The following is a 14,880-nucleotide window of genomic DNA, read 5'->3' on the forward strand; positions in this document are numbered from 1 at the left end:
CATGAGAGCCCTGGTCTTCGTGGCTTCCTCTCGCTTGCTTTGCAAGCAACTAGTTCCCGGAGCTCTCAAAACTGGAGGCTTTACCCCATTCCACACAAATTTATTGAAAGCCTCAAGTGTTACCTACTCCTTATTCCATGTGCGGGGCTTGCCAGGAGCAAACACAACTGCAGCGTTCTCACCCTGATATGTCTTCTCCCTCTGTCACAGCTGCTGGGAGCAGCATCAGGGCTGCAGAAAACCTGAGGTCCAGTATCCAAAGGGTAGCACCTGGCTCAGCAGCTCAGCCCTTGGCCTTGGTGACCTCTTTGCTGGCCCTGGCACAGGGACGTTTCCCCAGGCCCTCCACAGAGCATGGGTTTGCCCCTTCTCACCCAGCTTTGGAAAGCACTGCTGTGGGTGAGCTTGGTTAGTCTGTGGTTTGTTGTTTTACCCTATTTTGTGCTTCCTTAAACATTTTTCCGTGTTCTGTTAAGCCTTGGGATGTGAATTGAGCTGCAGGCTCACGCAGGAATGTGGCCATGCTCAGGTCTCTCCCCTTTGCTGTTTGATGCTGTGCTCAAGCTACAAAAAGATATTAAGAGAGCCTGGACTGATTTCCACTGGGTGGGATTTAAAGGCAAGTCCCTGCAGTCCTTATCCCATGGGGTTTCCCACTGGCCGAGCTACGCCACCTCTCATGAAGCTGTGCTGTCCTGGCAGTGAGCCCCGGGTTTTGTGCAAGGTCTTCCTGCAGTGAGGGGATTTATGCTTTTCCAGAAGAGTACTTTGTCCAGATTGAAAACTTCCTATGTTTTAATATCTGTACGTGCACTCTAAGCATCTGGGAAGATAATGCATCCATCTGTTTATAATTTCATATGTATGATATGAATCTTTTTTTTTTATTATTGTACTGTAGCCATTGGAAGCAGCTACCAGCCATCCAATAGCTCAGCCACGGAGAGGAGAATTTCAGACTTCCTCACCACCAGCACCTCCATTTCCACAACAGACACCAAGGGTGGAGGGAGGATGTTAAGGTCTCTGCCAGCCAGCACCAGGCTGGCTGATGCAGCAGAGATTTCCACCTCTGGTACTGAAATGACCAGCTCTTCAGCCCAGAGCCAGTCCCTTGGGATGTCTCTGGGAGGCCAGTATGGTGGTGGCAGAGGGGCCACAGACTTGTCACTCATGGGCTCATCGTCTGCTTTGGAAAGCACTTCTCCAGGTGAGTTTTGATAGCTAGCCATATAACTTAGAACATTATTTAAGGATCCTTTATAAACAAAATACATCCTTTTTATTTTAAAGAAAGAAGGAATAATATTGTATTTGGCACATTCTGTACATTTAAAAACATTTCACAGAAATGAAAGTATGGATAAATATTATTCTTGTTGGAAGAAAAGGATAGATTTTCCTTGAATTTTCAGTTGAATTTTGCAAGCAATAATTTCAGCAGTTCCTATAGAGAGACAATTTTTCCCTGTCTTAATGATTTCCCAGTATGAAATATTTCCATATAGAATATTCACACATACATTATCTGCATCTACTGTCTACATCATAGCAGGATGAAACCTACCCAGCTGTTTTCATTTATGTGCATGCAGTTTTATAGTTCTTTTCTCCAATTTTTTAGCCTTTAGCAACAATTACGATCCCAAGAGCGTCCCAGCTGCAGAAGAGGCGATGCTGCGCTCAGACACGCATGGTGCTGTCTTGCCCAGTATGGCAGCAGGCGCACCAGGGTACCCCACAAATGGCCACACAACTGGCATGACAGAGAGATCTGCCAATAACACCAACCCCACCAGCTCTTCAGGGGAGACATTCTCCTCCTCAGGGGCCAGGACACACCATCCTAGTGGCTCACAGGAAACCTCTGATCTCCCAATGCCTCCCAGGGAGCCTTTGCTCACAAGCTCCTTCTCTGCCTCCGAAAGTACCTTCAGAGGTAAATTTGTTAAGTCTGAAAGCTGGCTGCTTTGGGGCTGGACAAGATTTCATATACCTATGTTGTTTTCTCTTACATATGTCCATCAGTTGTTATTGGATACATGGATATTCTTATTACTGGCTGTGTTGGGCTGACAGTGAGGCTGGTGGGAAGGGTGGGAGTGCATCTCAGCTTTTGGGTGAAAAAGTGAAAACCATCAATGTCCTCATTGCTAATGCAACTCCTGTGCTGGGAAAAGCAGTCATTGGTCAGAAATATGTGCATGCACATTCTGCCTGCCAAGAGACACTTTTGCTGGGGATTTGCAGCCATCATCTGGCACTGCATCTGCCATGCTGATCTGTAAGAGAGGCAGTGTTCTGAGAGTCCCCACAGCTACAACATTGCTGTTTTGTCCCATGCCCTTGGAGTGGTCCCAGATGAGCTCTGCTCCACCATTCACTATTAATTCGTAATTCAGCCCGTCACTCTGTGAGTTGCAGTGCAGCTCCTGCTCCTGGTGAGCTGGTGAAATACCAGCATCCCAAGCGCTGCAGTATGGGAGAGCCCTGGGCAGCATGCCTGCTAAGCGTAGGATAAATCAGGCTGCACTGAACATGAGGCTGGGGCATGGGGGTGTTTCTGAGTATCTTGTGGGTGAGGCTGTGGCCTGCCCTGCATGACCTGAGTGCCCAGTGCTGCGGGGCGCTCGGCCCCACAGCTGTGCTGTCAGCCCACCACTGAGGTGGCAGCTTGGCTCTCTGGACTGTCACTAGAAAACCTAAGTCAGGACTGTTTTAGCTCATCCTTTAGATTTAGCTTGACGTTTTAAACAGGCTCAAAGGCAGCTTAAACGTATAAACTGGGTATTGTGCACAGCCTGCACTTCAAAAATCTGATTTCAAGTTGAGATTTTCATGGCTTTTTTTTTTTTAAGCCACATATGCTTGGATGTGAAGGGTTCAACTCTTCCCAGAGCTGTGCCTTTTCCAGCTTGAGAACCTGGTCATTTCAATTTCTCAATGAACAGTATAGAAATGTGTGCTATATAAACAAGCCCTAGATGTCTAGTTCTAGATGCATAAATCAAACTGCTTTTATTGTGTCTTAGGTGTCAGAAGCAGCCACCAACCAGTTGACAGCTCAGCAACAAACAAAAACCCCCGTGCTTCCTCTCCCACCAGCACTTTCTTTTCAGCCATGGCCGCAGGCAGCAGTGGGAGGTCCCCAAGATCTGCCACCAGCAGTAGCCGATGGACAGCAGAAGTCTCCACGGCCACTAGTGGCATGTACAGGACCTTGGGCACAATCCGATCCCTGTCCACATCTTCTGTGAAAGAGACCTATGGATTTCATGAGTCCAGAGAAATCACGGATTTCACCGAGTGGGTGGCAGACTCTGTGCTAACACGCTCTCGCTCTCCTTCAGAAGGTCCTTCCTTAGGTGAGCTCAAGTTAGAAGTGAAATACCATTTTACTTGTAAGTAAAAGGAGGACTGTTACTGTATCTCACGCTTGCCTGACTCTTTTCATCTGCTCAGAATATGTTGTTTGGAAGGATACAGTGTGATCGTGTGTCTGAACCTTTTCAGCTTTTGCTTGACCAAACAATGTAGTTTGGGTCTTTTACAGAAAGGGCACATATGTGGAAAGTTTCTCCATTTAATAGGCAAAAGAACTCAGCATTAGATCAAGGATTAGATCATGTGCCTGCAGTCCCAGGGACAGACCTCAGTGCTGCCCTCTGTCCTACCCCTTGGACCATGCTGCTTCACAGAAATAGCACCAGCTCAACGAATTTAAGGCAACTTTCAATGTAGTCTCTGAGGTCCTTCACGTCGCAGTTCAGTCCAAGACCTTACTGGGGTGCTGAAGGGGTTTGATCCCCCAGTCCCATTTCTTTAGAGTCCTTCTTGAAGACCATCACACTACTCAGTGTAGTGCCTTGTCTGAACTGATTTCCAGGCTTTTCTGTGTTGTTACAGTATTTGTTTGTTCTAGCAGCATGGAGTGCACTCAGGCACATAATGATGAAATCAAGTGCTCAGTGTTAATAGTTCAACAGTTTTTATATAATAGCAGTTTTCTCAGCATCAAACCATGATTTTAGAAGGCAAATTTCTGTATGAAGGATTAATGTCTTTGGAAATTTCCTATTTTCTGTGGATGATTCTCTGGATTTCATATTTACTAATTGTGTATGTACTTGCTGCCTCTGGGTTTTACTGGAAGAAAGCTCATCTGTTTATTTATAGTTTGGTATGTGTAAAAACGTAAATTATTTCTTTATCACCTCTTAGCTACTGGAAGCAGCCATGCATCATTCAGCATCCTGGCAACAGACAGAAGAACCAATTTCCCTACCACCAGTACCTCTGATTCCACAACAGCTGCCAAGGGTGGAGGGAGAACGTTAAGGTCTTTGCCAGCCATCACCAGACTGGCCCGAACAACAGAGACTTCCACCACTGATACCAGATCTGTCAGCTCTCCAGACCATACTCAGCCCTCTTTGGGAGCCCAGGGTGGTGGTGGCAGAAGTGCCACTGTGTCATCCACAGACCCATTTCTCGCAGGCTCACCACCTGCTTCAGAAAGCATTTCCCCAGGTGAGCTCTGACCGTACCCATGGGGCTTCTTCCTATAGACCTCTAATGACTGCTCTGAATGGAGGAGTAGGGGCATGCAAAAAACTGCTGGACAATGGTGTTGGTCGTCATGGAAGAAAATTTCGACTTCCAGAGAAAAGTGCATTAACTATTTTTCACATTTAGTCACCAGAAAAAAAACAACAGCCTTACTACAAGAGCAGTCTGGCCTTCAGATTTGGTGTGCTTTGCTGAGACAGCACAATTTCAAGACTGCCCTGTGGGCTGTGTATATACAAACAGCACATAACACTAGTCATTCCAGACTTTTGCCGTGGGATGCAAATGCAGTATTTATTGATCCCACACAAGCCTGCCATGCTTTGTTTCGAGTACCAGGGACTTTGGTGCTGCTGTAACCCACAGTGGCACTGCAGGTGTACTGTTCCCATGGCTGGACTGTAGTGCTGGAGCAGCACTGAAGGGAAGCAAAACCAATAGAGCTCTTGCAGCTTGTTCCTGGTGCCCTTTTCAAGTTGTTCTCTTATGAGCAGCAGTTCCTTGCACAGGAAAGGGTTATGTCTTCACAGTTAGTGTTTTCTCCAGGTTTGGTTTTTCCATCATATCTTTGCCATCAGCCTAAGGGTGGTGGTGGAAGAGAGCACACCCACCTGTTTATAGCTTAGGGTGTATAATTGTATTTTGCTTTGCTCTTTCTCAGCTGAAGGGACTTTGGCAACAGGAGGATGCCTGCCCAATACTCCTCTCACCAGTACACCCAGCTCAGTGATACCCACCAACGGTGGGGAGAGGAGCACAGTGCCTGTGTCAGACACCCATGCAGCATCCAATGTGGCAGGGAGCTCTGCTTCTGCTTTGCCCCACACCAGCTCCTTCGATGTGGTTCTTCTATCATCCTCATCAGCAACAGAGCCTGGGAGGCAGAGCAGTGTTTCACAGAGTGGTGCTGGACTTGCTGAACTTCCAACAAAGCCACTGCCTGCATTTTCTCCCAGCATTTCAGTCCCATTGCCTCAACCAAGTGTTTCAGGTGGGTCTTCTGATTTCCAGGTTTGCTGTTAAGGACATCCCTGTGCCTTGCCACCCTCCTGAGCTTCCGAGTTGTCTAGCTTTAAACTAGATTTGCCTTTTTAGTAAGTCTGGTTTATAGTGAATGGTGTTTTAGCATTGTATAGCTGGTGAGTTATTTGCCTCGTGACGTTTGGGGCAGTGTTCCTTATGCTGGGAACTAGACAGCCAGGCAGCTCTTCTGGGCCATATTTCAAAGCTGTCATGTAGCCTTGACCTGAGCACTCAAACCAGGGAAGCCTGGCATGAGACATGGCAAGGAATTAGTGGACCTTTTGCCATTCCTCATATCCCAATTACTGTGTATTTCAGCCTCAGCTCTGCTCTGCTCAGCTCAGCTCTGCTGTCCCACCAGAGCAGGTATGAAAGCTACTGATCTGCCCAAGGGAATTTTCTGCACAACCTTCTAGACTAGTTCCTACATTCCTGCCACCATTCTCCTCCAGAAACACCATGCACCCCAATCTGTTTAATTTTTCTGGTGTAAAAATGCCAGAAAAGTAAAGGGGGAAAGTACAGGCTGCCTGAAAACCCCACTTAGCAAATAAGTCATGCTGGTCACCAAGTAACACCTTCACTGTGGGGATCGACATATTCAGATTTTAGTCCCTGAAGAGTCCTCAAAGGTATTATTAATATGCAAAATAAACGTTTTTAAATAATTCTATGTGTATATCTGATTTGCAGTTCCAGAGGGAGGGAGAACAGTTTCTGGTGCTCCTACTGACACTGTATATATCTCGACCACACTCTCCAGCCACAAGGAGGGGACATCTCAGGCTGTAGCTAACCATGGCACGTGGAGCACAGCAGCAGAAAGCCCCATGTCTCACACAGACATGGCCAGGGAGCCCCGTACTAGCTTCCTCCCATCTTCCACAGCATGGCCTGGAGCAGGACACGTCCCATCCAGCCAAGCAGGCTATCCAGAGCCCAAGGTCACCCTTTCATCCAGGGTCTCCACCTACTTCTCAGCTACCCGTGTACCTTCAGGTGAGTTTTATTCAACTCTGGGATGGAGTTTGAAATAGAAAACACAGTACTGCCCCTCCACTCCCCTCTTCCATGGGGTTGATACGACCACAAACATGTCAGAGTTTTGTGGGTATCGTGATGAGGATTTAGAAGCAGTGGTGATTCTGCTGCTTGGTATTGTGTATCTGCAGCTGTTGATGCTTAACAAAAACATCCCAGGACTGAGATGTGTAACTTCCTCCTGCAGGACACATCCACTGCCTGCGTGGGTTGTGGTGATAATTATATGCCATTGTGACTCTAATGGTACTGATTGTCTCTCTCTCTTTCTTTAGAGTAAGCTTTTTGTATAAAACCCACATTTAAGGTGATATATATGTGAGATCTTCTTAATCTGTATTTAATCTTTATCTGTGCAATTTTATTAATCTGCATTTCCAAGCAGAATTATTGTAGAACTCACAAGTGCTATCTACTTTGAGATGATAAAAATTAGATGCCTGCTTTTTGATCCTATTCCAGCTGTGGCCAGCAGCCATCACTCCCTAAGCAGCTTGAGTGCTGAGGAAAGGATGCCCAGCCCCATCACTGATCCTGTGTACAGTTCATCCAGGTCTGCTGGGGGTGGAGAGAGGACACTGCACTCAGTGACGGATGGTGTGTTGGCTGGCGGCGCCGGTAGCTCTGCTTCCTATGCCGAAACTGACAGCTCTCCAGCGCCAGCTCAGACAGTGTCAGCGGAGCAGAGTGGGACAGTCAATGCCTCCGCCAGCAGGGGCTTTGCGACGGAGACGTTCTTCACACGTTCTTCCAAGTTACCCACTTACTCTTCTGTCCAAAACGATCTCACAAGTAAGTTAGTGAGTTGTACACCCAGTGTACATTTGAGGTGGGGGGATGTTCATATTGCCCTGCATTTATCTATGTTGTATACAAAATTCTCATTTATTAGTACATGCAATGCCACCTGTGGGTTCACTCAGGGGAAAGTTTTTACCAAAGGTCTCAAAACCAGACCCCTCTAGCTAGGAATCATTCCAGAAGCGAAGCCATGAACCTGAGCAGGGAAACTCTCTTGTTTTGATGTCCTCATTATTTTTTTTTTTCATCCTAACTGGTTTCTTTTGGGTGATGCTTTCAAGTGTTTCATGATGACCTAAATTAATAGTAGAATTAAATCAAGTTTTCAATACTCTATTTTTTATTTTTAGAGATTGCTGAGATTAGCTGTACATCCTGAAATTGACTGCGTCTTTTATAGTAGATAATCTGAATTTTTTGCAGACCAATGTGGTAATAATTTAGGATTTCCTGACTGCAGTTTTCAATCAGTGAGTTCATGATAGGCTGCAAAGTAACATAATGTAATAAATTCATTTGCAGAGGCAAGAAGATCACTGTATCTAAAAACAAATCAGCAGAAGAAGATGGATATTCTTTAGTTGGGAGTGGAGGATAAGAAGAAGAGAATATGAGTTTCATAAATTTCAAGTGATAAAGAGAACAGATATGTTTTCCTGCTTAGCTTGCCACAAAATATCATGGAATGATAAGCGCTCAATCACATTAGAAAAGCAATACTGAAAGAACAGTGTTTTAGAAACCTATGCATTTCACAGAAGCCTTGTGACTGTCTGAGTTCACCATTTTAGAACCAATTAAATGCAGGCTCATAATTCAATACCTATGTTTGGATGGCGCTCTAATTTTTTTTAAGAGCATGGGCCAGTTCACAGACAAGAACTTTTTATGTAATTAACAAATTATTTTAATATGACATCAAAATACTTTCATACTACTCCACCTTTCTAATATATTTTGTTCTTTTACTCCAGGCTTTTCAAGCAGCCATCAGCCAGTCAATAGCATCGATGCTGAGAAAAGGACCTCAGTTTCTCATACGGATGGCACATACATTTCAACCACATATACCAGAGGAGGAGAAAGGACCCTCCTGTCTATCTCGAATAGCAGCACCTCTGCTGACTCCTCAGAAAGTTCCACTTTTTTTCCTGAAATTTCCAACCCTTCTGATCCATCAAAATCTTCTGTGGCACTGGACAGGAGGAATAATGCATCCAGAGAAAGCAGTTTTGTTGAACCATCTACAGAGCCGTTGCTGGTACACTCTTCCAAACAGTTGACTTCTGCTTCTGCAGGCAGCGTACAACATACAACTCTCTTCAACACTGACTCTGGGTTGTTGACCACTGGCAGGTCATCTATATCTTCATCAGCATTTCCAGCCCCTTCCTCACTGTCATCTCTGCGTCACTCACTGTCATCAACACCAGCACCAAATTATCTGTTTACATCATCGGAGTCATCTGAGCCACTCTTGTCCTCTGTAATGGCATCTTCATCCCCTCTGCAGGTTTTGTCATCCTCCTCGCCCACTTCCTCATTGTTTTCCCCATCTTATTCGTTAGCATCTTTATTGCCTCTGTTTTCGTCGCCATCATCAGTCTCACAGTCCAATGATAGCAATCAAACAAGCACCTCTGTAGCTACGACTGTGGTCAGGCGGGTGCCCTCCACAGCTGCCGTGGCTGGGAGCTCACACAGAGAGACCAAAAAGCACAATGTCACGCACCAGCCCCGAGACAGCACCACCTTTACCTCCACCGGGTCTCTTCTTCCTACAGCACCTATGGAGCAGCTTGGTGGACACCTCATGTCTGTTTCTGATCCCGTGACAGTAACAGAGACCACCTCACCCAGAGTCACCACTTCCCAGGGGGGCAGTTTTGGGAAGGCAACGCCGCTGCTTACCACAGCCAGTGATGCCCCACAGCCTGGGCCAACAGAGGCACCCCATACCCCCTCACTGAGTGCCACAAACCACAGCATCATCATCCCTGTGGTTGTACGGACCACAGTGAAACCTGTGCTGACAACACCAGCCAGTCACCCACCAACCCCAGGTGATGCCAGCACTACGAAAGACCATAGAGCTCAAACGCCGGCTGCCACTAAGCGTGTCTACACCATTAGTGAAAGCACAGAAGCTGTGGATCCCACCACTGCAAGGCTTGGTAAAGTCACCAAGGAAAACGTCCTTGTTACGAGTCCTTCTGAAGCCTCTCCAACCAGCAAGACCACTGTGAGCCTTGCAACTACTTTGGCTGCTACCAAAGCAACCACTGTTCCTCCATCAGGTAGCACACCCAGGCTGAGGATGTCATCTCCAGCAACAGGTAATGTGCCTAGTGGTGCTCATCAGTGGTGGGGACACCAGGAACACCTGGTTCCCCCTTTAAGGGTCTCCAAAGGGTTATGTATGTATGTATGACAAGCCTGTTGGCAGCAGGGTTTGAGGGTAAGAACTCAGTCTCCATGTTGGTATTTTTAAGCTAAGTGTTTAGCAATCAAGCTGAACTGTTGGAAGAGGGTGAGCACTCTGGTGAACATTTCTGTTATAAATGGTAAGCTGAAATTTGAAAATTTTAAGAAAATAAAGCTGACTGGCCTTTTAGGTAAGAGTAGGATGCATTCTATATTTGTTGATCAGTTGGCAGTGTTGCTGGATATCAATCAATATTTAGTTTATTCATGAGAAAAGGCAGTTGGCCAGCACCTGGTATTTGTGTTGGAACTTCTGTTACTACGATCTATGGTAGTTTTCTCCCCACATCACTAAATCGTCTCCTACCCAAGGGCCTGTTGCTTCTTCTGGTAGGCTACATAGAATCATTGAATCATAGAGTAGTTAGAGTTGGAAAGTACCTTGCTGGTTCCAACCCCTCTGCCATGGGCAGGGACACCTCACACTAAACCATGACACCCAAGGCTCTGTCCAACCCCGTCTTGAACACCGCCAGGGATGGAGCATTCACAACTTCCTTGGGCAACCCATTCCAGTGCCTCACCACCCTTACAGTAAAGAACTTCTTCCTTATATCCAATCTAAACTTCCCCTGTTTAAGTTTTAACCCGTTACCCTTTGGTGTACATCTTGCTGAGTGTATTGTTACAATCATTTATAACTGCTGCCAGGCTCCTTATCTTCTCAAGTAAATACATTGACCAAAGTTTTATATGAGTGGAAACCAACTGTGTGTCTGAAGTTCAGGAGCCTGGCCCTTATGCCACTGTAGGATATTGTTGTGTGCTAATTGGATTAATCTCAGTGAAATACTGGCAATGGTATATATTCCATCCAATAATTAAGTATTTAAAGGTTACTTATCAAGCTAATTGGTTTTAATTATAGCTACAGCTCCATGAAAGAAAAAAAAAACAAAAACAAAACCCAACAACAACAAAAAAAAAAAAACAAAACCCCAAAACTGTAGAGGAATGGATTTTTTTAATCAAAAAATTAAGGGAGCATATCCTTTATATCAAGCAATTCACACTTTAGGCAAGTTACTCTTTTCTTTAAGTACTGAGGTTTCCCACTTACCAGAATGCAAAAGAGTCTTCTGCTACCTTGGACATAGTGCTTTGTACATGGGCACTCACCATCGTGAGAGAAGAAGCTGCACTGGTCCCCATGGAACAAAGCACAAACTGAAGGACAGCAAAACGAAAAGTCAGTATTTTAAAATATGTCCACTCATTTCTGGCTGCTTATATCAGAAGCAGCAAATCTCCTCCTTGCTGATGCTGGAGTAGCCGTGCCAGGCTAGTTGAGACATGTAATTGCGTCCAACAGCGTGTCCTAACACAGAGGCTGGCTCAGGACTCTGGTCTGCGCGGCCTCTGTGATGCCATGGGGATCACAGTGCTGTCAGATACACACACATGGGTTTGGCTCTCATGCTTTGTGCTTTAATTGCAAAGCCCATCCTTCTTGCCTCTGCTGCAGTCCTCATTAGCAACCGCAAAATAGTTACAATTGGGGTGTAAGCTGTCTTGCTTGTCTTGTACTGCCTTGTTGCCAACAAGTCCACAGTCCTGCCTATGATCTGCCCTTGCATGTGTGTGTGATGTGTTTGTGCTTGTGTGAGTCACAGGCAGAGCAAGAGGAGCATTTTTGACCAGGACATGTTTTTTTTTCAAAGGGGAGTATTAGCTCTCTTCCTCAATTTGCAGTTTAAGTTGATTCATCTATGAAGCATCTGAGACTATAGTCATTAATCCCCTGATACTCCTTATTTCTCAGTTGGTGTGTGCTCCCCAAGTCCTCGCTCTCTCAGAAGGATGTGCATTGCAAGTGATGGCACAGGCAGGTATCGCTGCTGTGGCCACCCCAGCCTGGCATGGAGGAAACTGCAGCCCTGGTAAAGATGGTGACAGCAGCTAAGGCTGCTTCCACCATTACTGGGTAGCCTACAGACTGCGCCAGTGTTCAAGCACTAGCTTTGGATCATGGAAACAGGGCTTAGATGAAAAGGGCAGGACTTTGGTAAAGGAGTCCATGGTCCAAAGTCTATCGTTGACTGTCTCTCCATCCTTAACTGTAAGATTGTTTGTCTTTGGAAAATACTCTGAGATCTGCAGATGAGCAGCGCTGTAGACAAGCTGGGTGTTCATATTAACATGCATCAACACTGGATCCCAAGGGCTTTTGAATGAATATTCAAGAGAAAGTGGTTTGTGTTTATTCTTTCAGCTCCAACAGAATAAGTAAGCTCCATCAGGATAAATAGTAAGCGCAAATGATGCAATATAGAATCTGATAATGCTCAGGGGGTCAGAGAAGAGGAGCCAACTTGATCTTTTTTAACCCAGCAGTTGATTTTTGTGATTCTGTAACTATAACCTGTTTTTTTTTTTTCTGCTTTTGTAGATGTGGATAAATGTCTTTCCAACCCTTGTCCTGCACTGGCCACCTGCAACAACACCCATGGCTCTTATATTTGTCAGTGTCCTCTTGGCTATGAGCTGGAAAAAGGAAAGTGCAATTTAGGTAAGAAAACAAAAGTGAAAAAACAGTGAAGAAAAAGATGGAAGTAATTATCTGTAATCTTCTAAAATAAATTAACTGAAGCTCATACTAGTTCAGGAGCTTAATGTTGCTCCCAGCCACCAGTTTTAACAAGAGCTTTTTACTGTTTATACAAGTGCAGTGTCTAATGGCTGTTGTGTTGGGGAGCAGGCACGGTGATGGCTCAGAGTTTCTTAAAAACAGCAACAGAGTGGCGGGCTCAGGCTTGTTACTAAGGACAGATGTGCCCCTTCTGTTCCTCATGTGTTTTACAACCCCCAGAAATCATTCAGCAGCTTCTCATAGCTCGAAGCCCTACAAACAGTGGGGATGGCCCTTGGCTTGAGAGAAGTGACATGGGCTATTGTGTAACCTGGCTTCAGTGGGATCAGCCATGTGTGGAAAGTTAAGCAGCCATGAAAAGTCTTTGTAAGATCAAGGTCTTGTTTTGTACCTTTAGCATTTTTCATGCAACACAATTATTAGTTGGAACTCAGGTTCTGACCCCCTCCTTTCTATTAGAGGACTCTAAATCTCAAGGATTTACAATGTTTCATTGTAAAGTGGAATTTGTTTTGCTAGGGTTTCTTCTGACCCTTAATCAGCAAGGATTAGAGGAATGGAAATTTTGCTAAGGAGACATGGGTGAGGTGTCCCTTAAGGGTGTTTTGAAACATTTCTTCGAGCTGGAATGTGTCAGCTTCTAATTTAGAGAGTTGCTTTGATTATGCCTTGAACTGGGATATGAGTAGATTATATAAACACTGTGAGGGTGATTCTCATCTCTTTTTTACTGAGAATTGTTACATTATAGCTGTCTGATATAAAATCTGTGCTGAAGATAGGCTTTGTATATGAGGAAAAATGGGAAAGAAGTGGAGGCTTTATAACGTTGTGTGCAATGGTATTCTGTTTTTCTGAGCTCTTGAGTTCTCATTTCCACTGAGTATCTCATGACACTTCGTACAAGATTTAGGGGTATTATCTCTCCAAGTCTGGACAACTCGGATTATTGAATTCTGCTGCCATGAATCAAGTATCAATCTAAGAATGGAAAAATGCATCTTTTGGACCTCTTTTCAAATGTCATTGCTCATTCTGTCCAACAATTTGAAAAATTAAAATGTCATTTTTCCAGTGCCTTATTTCGACTTGCTCATTTGCTTTCTTTCCATTGGAGGGGTGGGTGAGATATTTGACATGTTTACCCAAAATTATTATAAATAGCTTTGGTACCTAAAGCTGTCTTGTTGCTAAATTTACCTAGTTCTGTCTGTGCTCAGGGATCCTTTTAAATTAGTCTGTGTTTCTATATGAAATGTAGGAATGCTGCAGTGAAATGCTGGCTGAACAGCACTGAGCTCTGGAGTTTGACTTGGGATGTGGGAACACTGCAGTAAACCTTGGGAAAAATCCCAAGGCTGGGAATTTGCTTTACTGGGGCAGTGACTATAAGCTGTGAGTTTTCTGTCCACTGTGTGAAGGGGTTTTCCATGCAGACAGGCGGTCATGTAAATGTGAGATGTGGATAAACCACAGTTACACATGGTATGGAGATGTGTGTTCTGACTAACTTGTCTTATTCTCCTTTTTAGTAAGAATATTTATTGGCCAGGTGCCCCTGAAACTTAATATTACCCATGGAAAGTATGCAGAGCTCCTCCACGTTGAGGGTGAGATCCTGGCGATGGTGAGTGTCATTGTCAGGACTTCGGCAATGCTGATGAGACAGGTCCCCTTTGCTCCTTTTACATTTGTCATGGGTAGCCATGAGACTCTCTAGTGTGGATTTAGCCTTTTTAATCATCGAGCCATCCTGGTCTGGAGCTAGTAGGATTGGCAAGATGCATGCTTTTAAACTGCATCATGCTTCTCTCCCCTTCTCTGCCCTGGCTGTCAAGACAGCAGCAGAGAGATCTGACTGCTATGGGGCTTAAGACAACATATCTGCCCAGAAAATCCTGCAGCCCTTTTTGTGAAGTGATGTGGCTGGGTTCATGCTTCTGTAGCCTACATTCTCTCCTAGTGCCCGCTGGCTGCATTGCCTTCTCCAAACCCTGAAAGGGCATTAGTGCTCTTCTAAGGTCAAACATTAAAACAGTAACTCTGGGTTTCATTGTTCATCAGTATATCTTACAGGTACTGGGGCAGGTTGGACTGCAGCTGGTGACACCTTGCTTTTAAGTCAAACCCCATGAGATGAAACTCAACAGCAGCACCCACCCAAATATACCTTCCTCTTTGTAGAGCTCCCAGCCGTGCTATCACAGCCATGTGGCTTTCAGTCAGTTAGGAGCAAGTGGTGGGTGAGCTATTAGTTCCCCATATGCTGTGCCATCAGTTGCTCCAAAAAGAACCCTGGGCTGGGGATAGGTACATCTCTGTGCGTTTTCTTAGCCAGATCATTGCATGCATGAATTTGACCTGTTAGCAGT

General features: G+C 45.1%; 1 protein-coding gene across 4 annotated transcripts in view; it reads left to right on the plus strand.

Moving 5' to 3' along the window:
- Positions 1–14,880, plus strand: part of HEG1 (heart development protein with EGF like domains 1) — a 57,494-nt gene that overhangs the window by 22,640 nt on the left and 19,974 nt on the right. The window contains exons 5-15 of one of the 4 annotated variants that reach the window (XM_062607058.1): positions 211–399; positions 902–1,210; positions 1,625–1,939; positions 3,033–3,365; positions 4,222–4,530; positions 5,231–5,560; positions 6,286–6,591; positions 7,096–7,425; positions 8,409–9,770; positions 12,308–12,427; positions 14,041–14,135. In XM_062607058.1, the coding sequence (XP_062463042.1) occupies positions 211–399; positions 902–1,210; positions 1,625–1,939; positions 3,033–3,365; positions 4,222–4,530; positions 5,231–5,560; positions 6,286–6,591; positions 7,096–7,425; positions 8,409–9,770; positions 12,308–12,427; positions 14,041–14,135 (3,998 nt within the window). Of the gene's footprint in view, positions 1–210; positions 409–901; positions 1,211–1,624; positions 1,940–3,032; positions 3,366–4,221; positions 4,531–5,230; positions 5,561–6,285; positions 6,592–7,095; positions 7,426–8,408; positions 9,771–12,307; positions 12,428–14,040; positions 14,136–14,880 lie in introns of all 4 variants that reach the window. The other 3 variants (XM_062607057.1, XM_062607059.1, XM_062607060.1) reach the window with 3 other exon arrangements.

The sequence above is a fragment of the Pezoporus occidentalis genome, unplaced genomic scaffold, assembly GCF_034315485.1.
Source record: "Pezoporus occidentalis ecotype Australia unplaced genomic scaffold, CSIRO_AGI_Poc_V1 ctg12, whole genome shotgun sequence".
Classification (NCBI taxonomy): Eukaryota; Metazoa; Chordata; class Aves; order Psittaciformes; family Psittacidae; genus Pezoporus; species Pezoporus occidentalis.